Source organism: Numida meleagris, chromosome Z (assembly GCF_002078875.1).
Source record: "Numida meleagris isolate 19003 breed g44 Domestic line chromosome Z, NumMel1.0, whole genome shotgun sequence".
In the NCBI taxonomy this organism is placed as follows: Eukaryota; Metazoa; Chordata; class Aves; order Galliformes; family Numididae; genus Numida; species Numida meleagris.
In genome coordinates this window covers 9,169,489-9,184,719 of record NC_034438.1, presented here as the reverse complement: position 1 = coordinate 9,184,719, position 15,231 = coordinate 9,169,489, and the positions used below count along the sequence as shown (strand labels likewise).

Sequence of the window (15,231 nt, the reverse complement as noted above, 5' to 3'; positions counted from 1 at the left end):
GGTGAGGGCAGAGAATCACATCTCTGGGGTTGGAGTGAGTGGGACTGAGCAAGGTGGGTATGGGTCGCACAGGGCTGATCCTGTCCCATGTGGACATGGCCCCCTGCTGTAGCGGGTCTTGAGAACTGTGATGGGTGGAAGCATTTTTCCCCCTATGCTTAAAGGGGATTTCCACACTGCAACCAGAGCTCGTACACCTCATGACACCCAGGGACTCCCCCTGAAGAACAGCACTAGTGGGTCTCATTGCCCTATCCCCACCAGCAGCTCTCTCCATGTACCACTGGACACCGCTCCCCACTCTGCCAACTAGGAGAGCAGGACATGTGTCCCACGTCCTGAAGGGTCATAGTGAGTGGCCCCATTGCTGTCCCTTTAGAATCATAGGAATGATCTAGTCCAACCGCAAACTCATCCCCATCATGCCCACGAACCATGCCCCTCAGTGCCTCATCTCCATGTTTCTTGGACACCTCCAGAGATGGTGACTCTTCCACCTCCCTGGGCAGTCTCAGCACTCTCCCTGCGAATAAATTTTTCCTGATATCCAGTCTGACCCTTCTCCTAGCCCTCATCCCAGCACTCCCATGGTAGCAGGCAGGCATGTGGGGCAGGTGGCACTTGTCCTTGGGAAACGCCACTCAGATCCCCCAGCCATCGCCATGTCCTCCCTGGTTATGGGCCACCTCATGATCAGCAAGATGTGCTCCATCTTCCTGGAGATTGGGTAGGAGCTACTGAAGCTTTGCCTTTGCACATTGTGGTGGGAGGAGATCCATATTCCCTGATGCATGAAGGGAAAATGCGCACCGTGAGCACCTTCAATCTCCAGTGGAGCATTCCCAGCACTCCTGTGCCCAGCTCTGCTTCGGCCCACCCTGGCCTTTGTGTGCAGCCCTGCTCTGCCTGTACTCTCACATTGGGCTGCCTGATACTGCGGTGCACCCAGGGGACTGTGACGGCTCTTGGGGTGTGGGTGGGGATGTGCTGGTAGTGCTGGGCCAATGGCAGGGTGCTGGCCCCCACGGCCGTGCCTCGCTGGTCCCATCTGCTGTGGTTCAGAGCCAACTTCTGCTTCTGCAAGAGCTGGCCTCACTTCTCTTTTGCACCCCAAGCCAGGGTGCAAAGACCACCCCTGAGAGCTGGGTGGAAGGCAGTGGGGCTCAGGGCTTGTCTGCATGGCCCACGGAGTGCTCTACACTGACCTGAGGTTTGCCAAAGGGCCAGGGGGCCGTGGCACGGCCAGCCAGGCGCTGGAGGCAGGTGAGAGCTGCAGGATCATCACACCTCCCCACATGGCCAACATCATCACCTCATTGCTGCCTGACCTTCCTCCCACAGCCCTCGGTATGGATGAGGCTGAGAGTCCCCATGAGAACAGCACACCGGAGATGATGCCTGTGGGGCCAGCAGGGGAAGGGGCCCAGCACAGCCCAGGTGAGTGCCTGGATGGGATGGGGATGTGGGAAGTCGTGCTGTGGACAGCGCGTGTTGCTTCAGGGCACTCCCCATTTCCTCCTTGAAGAGAAGCGCCCACGCTGTGCCACCACATTGCCACCACGCTGTCTGGGGATGCCCAGGAGGTGACAGAGGGTGACGCATGGCTACTTGGTGTCTTGCAGGGTGCTGGTCCTGCCGGCGCTGTGTCCTCGCAGGGCTGCTGGCTGTCAGTCTGCTGCTACTGGTGGCCGCTGTGGTGCTGGGGACATGCTGTGAGTGGGGACAGGTGACACTGGGACATGGGGACAGAGAGTGGTGAGAGCTGGGGTGGGTGCCACAGACATGCCCATGAACATGGAATTAGGTCTGTCAGCCCCAGCTGCCCCAAGCTGCACCTTGTCCCTTGCACATCATGGGTACCTCCCTTGTCTGCCATCAACCATACTCCTCACCTGGTTCTTCCTTCCTGCTCCCCTGTCCTGATCCTACCCCAGCTCACCATGCCAGGTCCTACCCATCTCAGTCCGTACACTTCCCAGCCCTCCCCATCCGTTCCCACTCAGTGGAGTCACCCACTGCTCTGCCTATTCCATGTCCAGCCCCTTGCTGCCCAACCAGGCTGCCCCATTCCCAAGCCCCATCTCACCCTGCCCTGTCCGCAGACTGGCAGGTGACTCGCCAGCTGCAGGACACAACCCTGGAGCAGGCAGCCGAGCACGGCCGCCTCTCTCAAGAGGTGCGGGTGCGGGACCAGAGCCTGGAGCAGATGCGGCAGGAGCTGGCACGAGTGCAAGAAGAGCTGAAACAAGCATGGCAGGAAGGCAACAACAGCCGGCAGGAGCTGGGCAGGTGGGAAGCTGAGCTGGCACATGTCTCAGTGGCCCTGGATGCAACCCAGAAGGAGCTGCACAGCGTGCAGGGAAGGCTGAATGCCAGCGAGAGCACCGTGACCCTGCTGCGCTCTTGCACGGCTATAGGTATGGTGATAGGGCAGCCCCAGCACCCCCGCAGTGTCAAGGCATGGATGATGGATTTTTGGCCATGGGGTGGAGATGGTCCAAAGGCTGTGGCTCTGCGGGAGATGGGGTTCTGCAGACACTGGTGAGTGCCCGAGCTGAGCTGTGCCCCTGTCTCCAGACTGCTGCCCCTCAGGGTGGCTGCTTTACCGGGGCAAGTGCCTCTTCATCTCAACGGATAAGAAGACGTGGGACGACAGCAGAGCGGAGTGCGAGGAGAAATACTCTCAGCTCCTGATCACCAAATCCTGGAGTCGCTGGACTGTGCCGGTAGGGAACGAGAGCTGAGGGCTGGGGCATTGCAAGCTGAGGGCGTCCAACAACGCGTGGGCATCCCTGGAGCTCAGTGTGGGGTTGGGGCTGCTCAGGTTCTGTGGGAAGATGAAGGCTCTGCAGCCACTAACCCCCATGGAAAAGTGCCAAAGGCCCTTTTGCCCCTTCCCCAGAGCTTCCTGAAGAATGCAGACATCGCATACTGGATCGGGCTGCAGAAGAGTAGGTACCCCTGGTACGAATACGAGTGGCTGGAGGAAGGAGACCCAGATGGTGATGGGCTGACGGACGCCTGGTTCTGGGTGGATGGCTCGCTTTATGAGAGGTACCCCTTGTCCACATCCCCCCTCTCTGGTGAGACTTGAAGAAACACTTTACAGCCTTCCAGTACCCAATGTGTGAGCACTGGGCTGAGATGCTCAGAGCCCATGCAATGGGAAAGCAAGCCTTGTGCCTATGGGAGGTGGAGAGAAGGGATGAAAGAACCTGCACACTTTATTAGGGTCTAAGCAAAATGGTTGAGCCCCATCCCTACCTCCCACACACCACCCTGGTCCTCCTGGAGGGGAAATCAATGCTCCCTGCCCACGGGGTCCCAGGCTCCTCCCCGTCACGTTTGCCACCACTCCAGCTCGCCTCTGCTTCCTCTTGTGGTGTCTGAAACCAGTGAGGAGGAACAGCCCCGTCTGCCCGGCCCCGGCCTGCCCCTCTGCTCTGAGCACACAGGGAGCACCTCCAGGGTGAGATGCTGCTGGCATGGGGCAGCCCTGATGCAGTGTGTTCCCATCCAGACCCTGGCAGCCGAAGTCCAACGGGTCATGCGCCGTCATCAGCCGTGGGAACATCAAACCGGCGCCGTGTGAGGGGCCGGCTGACCTGCACCTCTGGATCTGCGAGAAGGCAGCAGGGCCCAGCTCTCCGTTCATGTGATGGCAGCAGTGACACGGTGAGCTCACCCCATGGTGCACAAGCAAGGCAGCAAAGGGGAAAGACGGGGGAAACCCCATCCCAGCCCCACTGAGCTCTTCCTTCTTTTGCAGCGCCTGCATCCTCTCTGCTTCAGCTTTCATGCAGCACAGGAGCCCAAGGATGGAGCCACAGCCACTGTTGGCATTTGGGTGTTATTGCTAATTAGAGAGTAGAGCGGTGACCTTCAGGATGGCACCACGTGGCCGCACGCTTCAAAAGCAAAAGCAGCATCCAGCGCCAGACACTTTGCAACACAAGTCATCAGGAATTTAAATAGCTGACACGCACGTGCAGAATAGCCCCGATTTATGTTCAGCCTGGTGAGAGCAGAGGAAGTGGTGTTCTATTATGGGGTTGTGCGTGCCATATTTAGTTGATTAATTGGTATGTAAATCTCTTTGCTTGAAGAGCACAAGGCTGTTAAAGGCATTTTAGAGGTGCACGTGTCACTCCGTGTTGTCCGTTGGCTGACCCCATATTGTAGCAAATAAAGAGACACAGCTTGTCTGCTGCTTGCTTTCTTCTTTACCTCTATGACAAAGACTCCATGGTGCAAATCCAGTGATCATAGAATCATAGAGTCATTAAGGATGGAAAAGACCACTAAGACCATCTCGTCCGTCAGCCCATCCCCACCATGCCCACTGAACATGTCAAAAAACAATACCATACCATAAACTGGAATTCCCCAAACCACAGACTGGAATTTCACTGAAGCTGACTCAACTGAGTTGGCCACTTTGGTAACACTGAGCCAAGGCTGTCCCAAAAGGACACAGCCAGATCAAGTCCCTGTCACCCCCTGACTGGGGCTCCCCATCCTGCTCACTGTATACCCCAAGAGACACAAGCATCAGCCTGGCTTGCTGGGACATTCAGTTTTTATTGAACACCTTAAATAAGCTGGGTATATATTACTAGCCATTATCATTATTAATAATAAAAAAAAACACAACAGTTCTGCATTCACCAGTGCGTTGTGCGGGAGGGAGGAAAGCCGGCTCCCACTCCTGTCCCTCCCTTATCCCCTGGCCACTCGAGAGATGCTGGGGGCTGCAGGGTGCCCTCAGCTTGGGGTGAGCGATGTGGACGAATCCCTGGTACTGGGCAGGACAGCACCCATGTGCTAGGGCTCAGTGCCCAGGGACCCCCACTGCCGGCCCCCTCCCCAGTCCCCTGCATACCACAGTGTTTCGTTCACCATGTCAGGAACCAGGTGTGTGTCCTACACTTGCGGGGTGGCAGCTGGGAACCCCATCGCTCACATACACACACGACTGCTCCACACCCCCTGCCCAGTCCTGCTCGCCCTCAGTCTGAGGGGCTGTGAGAGCCCACTGAGGGTGAGCCCATGGGGACAGGGGGGTCCCACAGGCTTCAGACCTGCGGGGACCTGGCCCTGCCGCCTGGGGCAGCAGTGTTATTGCACTTCAGCCCCCCAAGCAGTAAGGGCTTCCACATGCTGAGAGAGCTGTGATGGAGCAGGGGGGCACTCCAGGCTCCCAGCGGGGTCCCCAGCACTAGGACTGTGCCTCGGGCAGCTTCAGGCTGGGCTCCGCTGACCCCTGGGCTTTCTGGAGGCGGTCGTGGCAGAGGAGGCTCTTTGCCTCACAGTTGAGGTTCTGGTAGCGGGGCGGGCTGGGTGCCGGCCGGTGACAAACAGAGGCAAAGCTGAAGGGCCCCAAGCAGCAGCTGGGGCACGGCAGCACCTCATCCTGCTCCAGCACCATGCCGGAGCCATGCCCGGGAAGCATGGCCGCGTGCTCCGTCCGCTCCAGCGCTGCTGCTGTGCAGGGGATGCTGAGCTCAGAGAAGCCGTGCTCCAGCCCGCTGCCCCAGGACAGCGGCTTGCTGACCGCTGTAGGGTGGTGGTTGTTGAGGAGGCGCCCGTTGAGCGGCTCCGGCTGCCACAGATTGCTTCCCGAGGCCAGTGTGCGGATGAAGGTGCCACCAGTGGGTGCCGGAGCACAGAGCTGCGGCAGTGGTGGCTCAGGGCGGTGGGGAGCACAGTCTCTCCGCTCCTCCATCCTGGGGCTGGATGGGGTTCCTGGCTCTCCGCTGTCCCAGGGGCTCTGCTTTGGGGCCGGGGGCCGGGAGGGGGACCTCACGCCCAGCGCCAGGCCCCCCCGGTGGGGCAGCTCGGGGGAGGCAGGCAGCGAGTGGCACTTGCGGGGTGGGGTGGTGGGCGCTGAGAAGTCACACTGCACCTCCACGGCTGGCTCAGGGGTGATGGGGGTGGCAAGCTGCAGTGGGGTCGGGGGGGGCAGGTCAAATGTGAGCGAGATGACCGACTTGCTAGGGATGTCGAAGAGCTTGATCTTGCCCCCCTTCAGATCCTCGCGCTGGGAGAAGGGGTTGACGCGCGGTGGCGTCTCCTTGGTCCTGGCCTCGCTGCAGGGCTCCGAGATGGGTGATTTGGGGGGGAAGACATCAGAGTGGCTGCGGGACAGGTGCTGGTCCGGCTGCAGGTGCTGCGTCCCCAGCTCACGCAGTGGGGACTGCTCAGCGTGGCCAGCTGCCCTCATGGCCACTCCTGGGTGGGGGCACAGGAGGGAGTTACCACCAGTGGCACGTGGGGATAATGCAGGCGGAGGGCAATGGGGCTCTGTCCCACAGACCTTCTCCCCCAAAATGATGGGCAACCCACACTCTGGGGACACCCACATACCATTGAGTGTGGGCACTGTGCTGGGTGCGGGCATGCTGTCCCCGGTGCTGAAGAGGGTGGCCCCAGCACCCTCAGTACCCAGCTGGTGCTGCAGGATGCCCTCCAGGCACTGTGTGATTTCCAGGAAGGAAGGGCGAGAAGTGGGCTCCATCTGTGGTAGGGAGGAGACCCTGGTGAGGGTGGTGTCCCTCCAGCCCTGTGGGGGCAGCTCCCTCCCAGGACAGGGAATAGGAAGCAGGGATGAGGGCATCGCGTCGCAGAGGCTCACACTGCAGCAGTGGAACGCCAGCTGGAGGAAGGCCACTGGGCAGTCATTTCCCACCATGGTGCAGAAAGTGGTGACGTCCAGGCCAAAATCCTGCTCCAGAGAGACAAGGAAGAGTGAGGCTGGGTGCCAGCACTGGCTTGGGCACAGCAAGGGGGGACCCTGGGGCCACACCCAGTGGGGACAAGATCTAGGACACAGATCCCCTTTTACACGTTTGGTGACACATCCCCAGCCCTGGTCCTGCCGTGTCCTGCCCTTGCTCCCCATCCCAGTGAGTCACCTCGGTGCGGGGCAGGTAGTCGGGGTCAGCGGGGACACGAGCAATGGTCTCGCACAGGATGATGCCATAGGCGAACACATCAGCCTGCAGAGTGGAGAGTCAAAGGACCTGCAGCCTGAGGCCATGTAGCCCCCTGCTGCAAGCCCTCCACCCGGGAGCCCCCCCAGGGATGCCCATCTACTTTCCCTTCACGTGCCCAGACAGTCCTGCACAGTGTCACCTTCTCGTTGTAGATCTCCCCACGCAGCACCTCGGGTGCCATCCAGTATGGAGAGCCCACCACGGCCAACGGCTCCTTCTCGCTGCCCTCGCTGGAGACACAGTGGCATGTCAGGGTCCCATTTGCCCAGATCCCACTCTCCCTGCGCCAACCCCTCTCCAAGCACCCCATCTCCCATTTCTCCCACCACCAGGCCACCAACACCATTCCTTTCTCCATCTCCTCCTGGACATCTCCAAGCATATCCATCCCCCACTGCCCCCATTCCCACACAAACATCCATCACTCCCCAGCTCCCGCCCCAAACGAGCTGGAACCCCTTGCTCAGAGGATGGAGATGGACAGACAGACCTGTAGGTGGGGATCTTCTCTGCCAAGCCAAAGTCGCCCACCACGGCCGTGTAGCCATTCGCCTCGCAGCGCACCAGACAGTTCTGGGGGCACAGCAGGACTCCCCGTTAGCCCTCACCTCAACACCACCACTCCTGGGATGCATATAAGGGAAACTCATGGCATCGGGATGCCCCGTACCTTGGAGGTGAGGTCACGGTGGAAGATGCCCTTGGAGTGCAGGTAGCGCAGGCCCCGGGCGATGTCGAGTGCCAGCTTGACACGCGTGGACCAGGAGAGCGGCACGGGGCTGTCCAGCAGCTGCTCCAGGTTCCCACCATTGATGTACTGGTGGGAAGAGCCATTGCCTTGCTGCACCCTGCTCCATCCCACCAAGCTCGTGGGTCCCTATTTCTCTCCCCATTGTTCCCTCAACCACACACCAAGTGCCCTCATGGCCACCAACACCCTCTCGCTGGCCCCATGACCACCATCCCACTCTCACCTCTGTCAGCGCATGCAGCTGTCCCTGGTGCACACACACCCCCATGAACCTGTGAGAAGAGAGGAGCTGAGCGTGACCCAGCAGGTTCCAGCCCCAGGAGCTCACCCAGCCCCACAGCAGCCCCAAGTCCCAGGGAAAGGAATGAACCTGAGGATGTTAGGGTGCGAGAGGCGGTTCATCAGCTGCACCTCCCGCAGCATGTTGCCCCGGTTGCTGGTCAGCTTGTTCATCTTCAGCACCATGATCTGCCCGGATTGGCGGTGCCGCACCTGCAGTGGGTGCAGCAGGAGCTCAGCCCTGGGGGTTCCCACACACCCCAGGCATGGGGCACCCCAGGGTTAGTGGGGGGCTCTCTGAGCACAGCAGCACCCCAAGGACCCCCATGCCCATGACACACAACCCACGATCCCCAGAGCACCCCACATACTGTGCTCCCCCCCACCACATGTCCAGATCCTCAGAGCCACAGAAGCAGCCCAGTCCCAGGAGTGCAGGAAAGGATCCCAGCATTGGCTATGTGGCCAGACCCCATAGCAAGGGGTTGAGGACAGGGGGGATGCATGCTTCCCCAAGCAGCCCTGGGGGCACGGTGCTTCGACGATGCTGTATATTTAGCCAACCCGAGGCTGTCACATGAGCTGGGGGCTGGCCCCCTGCCAGGAACAGCAGCCAGGAAGGTGGCCAAACACGGACACCCCCGGCCTGCCGTGGTCCCGAGCATGTGTGGGGCAAAGGGACAAGCATAGGGTCCCCTGTCCCAGTGCCAAGGGGATGGCACAAAGGGTCTCCTAAACTGGCACAGGAGGAAGGACGGGATCCACAGCAGCTGCCTGGGGGGGGGCACCCGCTCAGCCCCAGCTGCACCCCAGCACACATGGAGGCGCAGGCATTCCTCAGCGCTTCCGTCAGCTCACCACTCTTCTCCTTTTTAGTCGATGCTGCTTGAAGCCGCTGTGCTGGGCCCTCCCCACATGCCCCCCCACAACCCAGGGCAAATCACGTGTGGCCCCCGCACATCAGCTGAGGCTCCCTGCATGCATGCAGCACCTCCTACTGAAGGGCCTGGAGGGAAATTAGGAATTAATAAGGACCCCTCTCTATTAATCCCTGTGCGGGTGCAGTGAGGCCAAACTAGCCCTGGGCAGGGTTGGAGCAAGTGGCAGCACAGCCTGGCTCATGGAGGGGCTCTGAATAATTCAGCAACAGCTGCCACCCCACTCTGGTTACATCGCATCATGTCCCTGCCAGCTTGCAGGGACCTCCATTGCTTGGCACAACGGAGGACAGTGCACCCCAAAACCCCCACTGAGCACCGGACCAGGCGCCTGTGCCCAGAGGGAGCCCGTCCCCATGCCACCTGCAGCCTCACAAATGTTGAGTGCCGAGCCGAGCCGGCAGTGCTGCCCTCCCACACACTGCAGGGCTGGAGGGACCGGATGGGTTGGTCCTGGCGTGGCACCGGCTGCTCCCAGGCGCCGGCAGCTGGCTCAGCCCCATGGGTGCCATGCAAATGCCTGGCAGCATGCGCCACGGGGTGGCTGTCCTCCATGGGAATGATCAGATCCAAGCCAGCATCAGGGAGCAATCTTCTGGTGGGTGCTGGATGGGAGAATGTGACCAGGGCGTGCCCATGGCCCAGCTCTTTGCTCATTAACCTCCTGCCACAGTGATAGGCTGGGTCAGGTCTGAGCGCACTGCATGGCGTTAATACTATAACCCTGGAGGATCCTGGGGGAGGGGGAAGATCTAGGGGAAGACCCTGCTGTGGAATTCCCCTTTGCAACCCCAGGGTCCCCAAGCAGCACGGTTTGCTCCCACGGCCCCATTCCCACCCTGGCTAGGTGCTGGCACCATCCCAGCAGTCTGGATGTCCTCTGGAAGCAGTGGTGGCCCTCAAGCATAGCAAGCCGCAACCCCATGTGACGTGCACGTTTGTGCTGAGGGGGTTTCCATTCTCCCCCTGACACCAGCAGGGGAAGGCAGCGGGCAGCAGAGCCTCCCTGGGCAGCATGGGTCCCCCCTCGCCTCTCCACGTGCTGGCCCTGTGCCCAGGAATCCCAGCACATTCCCTAGAGCTGAGCTCAGCTGAGTGCTGAGGGAGGCAGCAGCCTGTCAGCCCCCAGGCAGCAGCCAGCCCTCACCCCCTGCCCATGCCCCCCAGCACCCCCCAGAGCCCCCCATGCCTCATTCCACCTGCGGCACCGCATCCCCACAGCCCCATCCCATCTGTTGTCATGCAGGTTGGAGGAAGGGATGGGGCTGGCTGCAGCCCCAGCCTGAGCACAAGGGACCTGGGCTCTTTTAACAGCGGAAATTAGAGTCTTATTTAAAGAGCATGCTAATCAGAGTGAGCAGACGGCCCTGCAGCCTGTGCTCCTGGCGAGATGCAGGGCAGCACCAGCACCTGGGGGTCCCACACCTTGAGCAAAGGGTGGGTGCCCTTCTCGTCCCCTTATCCCAGTGTCCCCATGAGGATGGGCAGAGAGGTGCAAGTCAAGGAGCAAACAACACCACAAGCAACCCCTGACAGTTCCATCTGAGCTCACAGGGATCCCAGCAGTGCAACAAGTCTCACACTGGGCGGGACTGGAAAAGCTGCTCCCTGTGATGAAAAGGCAGATCCTACAAGAAAGGCTTCCTCTGCAGAGTACAGGAGTGGGAAGCCCAGCCAGGCTGCTCACACTGAGCACCTGAGCATCAGCAGCGCTCGCCTGCATGGGTTTGTTTCCCCATCAGTGCCACCCATGTCACTGCTCCACCTGGCTTCACGGAATGAGATGAGGTCCGTCAATGAAGGGCACCAGATAAAAGTTGTGTCATTCATGAGTGGCACTGGTCATTTGTGAGTAAATAGGAAACCTCAAAGGTTGGCAGGGAAATCAGAGGAGATGAGCAGAAGGCACCTGAGTGAGGGCTGCCCCCCATGGCTATGGGCCTGTGCACAATGGGGGCTGCATCCTGGAGACAGCAAGTCTGGAGGATGGGCAAGTTTGGATACAGCCCCAGGGGAAGGCGGGGTGCTGCAGGGAGGGATCCAGGAAGAGATGCAACAGCGGGTTAAGGGCTGGAGAAAATGTCTGGCACGAACACAGCCAGCTCAATCTGCTCCGTCTATCAGTGAGACGGAGAGGCGGCTCGCGGCAATGCCCTCATGCCCGAGGAAGCAGGTGGGCCTCTGGAATCACACCGAGAACCAGCTGCTGCTGGGAGCAACAAGGGCCAGCTCCGCGGGGGGATGGCTGGGAGCACCCTGGGGACAGCTGCTACGGCTCAGCCAGAGGTGGGCAGCGGAACGCTGTCAGACAGCTGTGCTGTGCCAGCACCCTAGGGCCGAGCCACCTGGCTAAGGACACAGATGTGTGGGCCCCTCCTCATCCCTCATGCCCACCAGAGATGGAATGAAGCAGGGCCGAGCAGGCAGCTGCGAGTGCCCACAGCTGTGAAAAGCGCTCTGGGGTGGAGGGAGGTGGGCAGAACATGGCCCTGTGCTGCATCCTCCTTGCAAGACAAGGGCACCGCCACCCTGCCAAGCCCCACTATGCTCAGCGCTTGGCCTCAACCCCCTGCACCTGCACAAAGCCCATCCAGACACCTATTCTGGCTGCTGCTGCTCCATCCAGCTCCCACCCCTGCATCCTCTGCTCCCCCAAATTCATTGTGGACATGGCCCCCGCACTGTGAGTGTGCTGTGGGAGCAGAGACGGTGAGCATGGAGAAACCGTGGCCTGGCTGAGACCCAGGAGCATCCATTATTAAAGATCTCGACTTTATTAAATGCCTCCCTCTGCTCCCAGGTGCTGCTGTGTGCTCATGGCCAAGGATCAATAGGAGGAACCCGGCCAGCAGAGAGGCCAAGGCCCCGCAGGAGTGCAAGAGATGGCCATGGGGAGAGGGTCCTCTCTGCATGGCCACCACAGCCACACTGCAGGGCAGCACTTGGGGGGCTGCAGAGGAGCTGGCGGGATCCCGATCCGGCAAAGCTGTCATCAGAAAGGGCTGAAGCCACTAGAAGCATCAGGCGATACATGGCACGCTGAGCACAAAAACATGTGCACACACCTCTCCTTGGAGGGAACACAGCACACAGCCCCTCGACGGCCCCGCAGCAGCGCACGGGCTGGGAGTGCCATCACCGCCGCCAGGAGCTCACCCTCCCACCAGCACCCGCGCACCCCACACCTGGGCGCGGCCACGCGTGACCGTCCCCACTCCAGCAACCTCCGTCCATGCCGAGCCTTGGGGACGTGTTGCACAAAGGCAGCCCCGCGACACCGTCCCCTTCAGCCAGACTCCGCGCACCCACCTGCCCCGCTCAGGCTGCACGAGGGGGCGGCCGCTCCTCCTGCCTCCGAACAGGCTGCGGGATCCCCCGCCGGGGCTTTCCAACCCGCACCCCCCCCGGCCACCCCGCTGCCCACCGGCGGCAGCGCTCCGGAGCTCCGCGCCCGGCCTGGCTGTAAACACCGCTCTCCTCCCCCGAGGAACAACAGCACCGCGGCCGCGGGGCTCTCCCGCAGCCACCGCCGGGCACCTCCTCGCCCTCGGGGGTCCTTGGCTTCCCCCCCGCCCTCCCCGGCCCCGGCGGTACGGCGATGCCCGGTCCCGCCCCCCCCGCCGAAGGGATGCTCGGGGGCTGCGCACACCTTGAACACCTCGGAGAAGAAGCCGGTGCCGATCTTCTCGCAGTAGAAATCGTCGATGCGCGCCAGGGTGGAGACGGCGCTGCGCAGCGCGCGGTACGAGGAGGGCCGCATCCTCCCGCAGCCCGGCCACGGCCCCGCCGCCTCCCCCGCCTCGCTTTCCTCGGGCCGCTCCCCTCGCAGCGCCGAGCCGGGCCTCCGCGGCAGCTTCTCCCGCTCCATGTCGGCCCCGCCGAGCAGCCCCCGCGCCATTCACATCCCCGCGGGGTCACGGCCGGGCCGCCCCGCCCTGCCCGGCCCGGCCCGGCCCCGCGACGAGCAGCGGCGGTGCGGGGGGGGCGAGCGCAGCGCTCATGGCCCCGCGGAGCCCGCAGCCCCGACCCCCGCCCGGCCCGGCGCTGCGCCTCCGCCGCCCCGAGCGCTGGCACCGGCGGGGCGGAGCCGAGGCGGGGACAGCCCTTAACTCCTTGGCAGCCGCCGCTGCCGCTCGGCCCAGAGACCCCTCCCGCGGTGCGGGGTTTCGATGTACGGGGTCTGATGTCGCCGTCCATCCAGCCCTTCGCCATATGTGGTCACGGGTGCTGACCCCCCTACGAGCAGCGGCAGTGGGGATGGGCCCCGCCGAGGCTCCGGGTTCTGCTCACGGCTGTCCCAGCCCAGGTGCGTGCTCTGGATCTGCCGCTCCCTGCCTGGATGGTGTCCATGGGGCTGTGGGAAGCACGGGCTCTTGATGACAACGTGCCCACTTCTCTTTTTCTCCCGTTCTACGTCCCCCCATTCTCCCCCTCCTTCCTGCTCCTTGCTGATCTGTCCATCCTTCCTCCCTGGGGCTCCCCGTGTTGCATCCTCATGCCCTGCACCATGCTAACTGCTGTCCCCACTGAGAAAAACGGCAGCGCAGGTTGTTTCCAGGCATGGTGCTTTTGGCCACTGCGTGTCTCAGTGTTTGGGCCGTCCCTTTCCATGGCAGCACCGCTCCAGCCTGGTGCCTCCACCTGATGAAGTGTTGGGTGCTGTGTACTTGGAGGCTGCCCAGCCCCAGGGAGCCACCACGCAGCAGGACATGTTCCTGGGCATACTGGGCCTTGCATCCCAACATCTGCCATGCTCCTACCCTGCTGTCTCCAGCTACTCTATGGTGCTCAGAGCTAAAAATACAGCTCTGTGGAGCTGGGATCCAAGCAAACCTTGCTTTGGCCTTTCCATTGAGTGCACGTGAGCAGCAGCCCCACCAGCGGTGAGGCAGAGATTAGGAGCTGTGGTGAGGCATCTTGAAGAGAGAAGCTCAGGACCACAGCCTGTTTCAAGCTCCTGCTGCTTACAAGTGGCTGAGTTTACATCCAATTAAGCTGTAACGGATAAATGAAAGCCCTGGAGACAGCCCTGACTGTGGAAATTGCTGCCGCAGGATTTTCGGTCCCTTCTCTCATCAGCACTGGTAGCTGTGCTGCGGTATTTCCACCCCACTCTGCTCTTGCCTAGCACAGCCATGAATGTCCCCAGTGCCACCAGCCCTCCCTTGGTGCCAGCAAGCCCAGCAGTCTGGCTGGGCTGAGCAAACCCCAAATCGAGCCCCTCGGGCCCTGATGAGGAAGAGCAGGGGCTGCCACAACCCACTGGGGACCTGCTCAGAGCACGGAGCCCAGAGGACAAGGGAAAAGGTGCCAGCCCCAGCGGTCTGTGCGCAGCTGGGTCATGCCCAGCAGCACGCAGCGCAGGTGATGCAGCAGGACTACATTTCCCAGCATGCTGCGTGTCCCTGGGTATGCGCAGGGCCCTGCACGCTCCACACCCAGCACGCTCTGCGAGCTGCAGCAGCCTGCGTCCAGCTGGTTGTCACTGCAGTGCCTGCTCTGCAGGCACAGCACTGCTCTGTTCCCTGGCATGCCAGCTGCAGGGCCGAATTAGCGGGGCTGCCTGCAAATATTTGTTGTGCTGTTAATTATCTAGGAGCAGTGTCAGCACAGCAGCTGGCAGTGTTTGCTCTCCCCCTCCTATCACCTCCTCTTGGTGCTGCTTGCTGGTACCATGGCACTTGTGGAGGTGGCGTCCACATCCTAGCCCCATCCCTTAGTGATGGGCACTGATTTCAGTGTGGCCCCCACCTTGTCCCTGCTAGGAAGTGCAACACCCTGCCATGGGCCTGAGTTGGTGGCAGCTGTGGCCAAGCCCACACCACCTGTGTCTGACGCACCACAAGGTGACATGCAGACACATGAGCCCAGCCAAATCTTCACAGCGATCCAGCAGGAGAGGTCAGCAGGAGCTAGTTGCCTTTTGCCATTTGGGTAGGGGATGCACCACCATCTCCATCATCCCTCCCTCTGCTCCTGAACAGCCCATCTCACAGTACATGCCATGCTCCCACCCTTCTAGGCTTCCTGCAGGCAATAGAGCTGCTCCTTGGCCCTGGGCAACTGGCAGCTCCATGCTCATCCCAAGAGGCTGTGCCAGCCTTGCTCCATCTCCTGCCCTTCACCGAGCTGTTAGTAATACTCCCCACAACTGCACAGCGTCCCTGAAGTGCTCGTGGTTCTGCAGACATGAGCCAGAAATGGGGATGCCAAGAGGCAGTGGGCAGAGCAGGACCACATCAGAGCTGCCCCGGGGCCCATGGGGCCA

At 61.5% G+C, this 15,231-nt stretch overlaps 2 protein-coding genes across 3 annotated transcripts; one reads left to right on the top strand and one right to left on the bottom strand.

The window, feature by feature from the left end:
* On the top strand, positions 49 to 4,226 carry LOC110389818 (B-cell differentiation antigen CD72-like). Its single transcript, XM_021380784.1, is given in 8 exon segments — positions 49 to 1,263; positions 1,342 to 1,437; positions 1,623 to 1,712; positions 2,103 to 2,417; positions 2,578 to 2,726; positions 2,903 to 3,054; positions 3,521 to 3,675; positions 3,770 to 4,226. Coding segments are annotated over 7 exon segments (1,200 nt in total). The 5' UTR covers positions 49 to 1,004; the 3' UTR covers positions 3,660 to 3,675; positions 3,770 to 4,226.
* TESK1 (testis-specific kinase 1) lies at positions 4,547 to 12,967 on the bottom strand. 2 transcript variants are annotated; one of them, XM_021380781.1, is made up of 10 exons: positions 12,613 to 12,964; positions 8,117 to 8,238; positions 7,970 to 8,018; positions 7,666 to 7,812; positions 7,486 to 7,568; positions 7,111 to 7,225; positions 6,915 to 6,998; positions 6,635 to 6,724; positions 6,367 to 6,517; positions 4,548 to 6,231 (listed from the first exon to the last, which is right to left on the bottom strand). In XM_021380781.1, the coding sequence occupies exons 1-10, from the start codon at positions 12,859 to 12,861 to the stop codon at positions 5,219 to 5,221; spliced, it is 2,103 nt and encodes a 700-aa protein (XP_021236456.1). In that variant the 5' UTR covers positions 12,862 to 12,964; the 3' UTR covers positions 4,548 to 5,218. The 2 variants fall into 2 exon arrangements, with proteins under 2 accessions (XP_021236455.1, XP_021236456.1); XM_021380780.1 differs by having other exon boundaries at positions 4,547 to 6,517; positions 7,135 to 7,225; positions 12,613 to 12,967.

Excerpts from the sequence above, each read along its gene's own strand:
- TESK1 (XM_021380780.1), bottom strand. The coding sequence starts at position 12,861 with ATGGCGCGGGGGCTGCTCGGCGGGGCCGACATGGAGCGGGAGAAGCTG. Across the intron at positions 8,239-12,612 it reads TCTTCTCCGAGGTGTTCAAG|GTGCGGCACCGCCAATCCGG; the intron begins GTGTGCGCAGCC and ends CACCCACTGCAG. Across the intron at positions 6,999-7,134 it reads GGGAGATCTACAACGAGAAG|GCTGATGTGTTCGCCTATGG; the intron begins GTGACACTGTGC and ends TCCACTCTGCAG.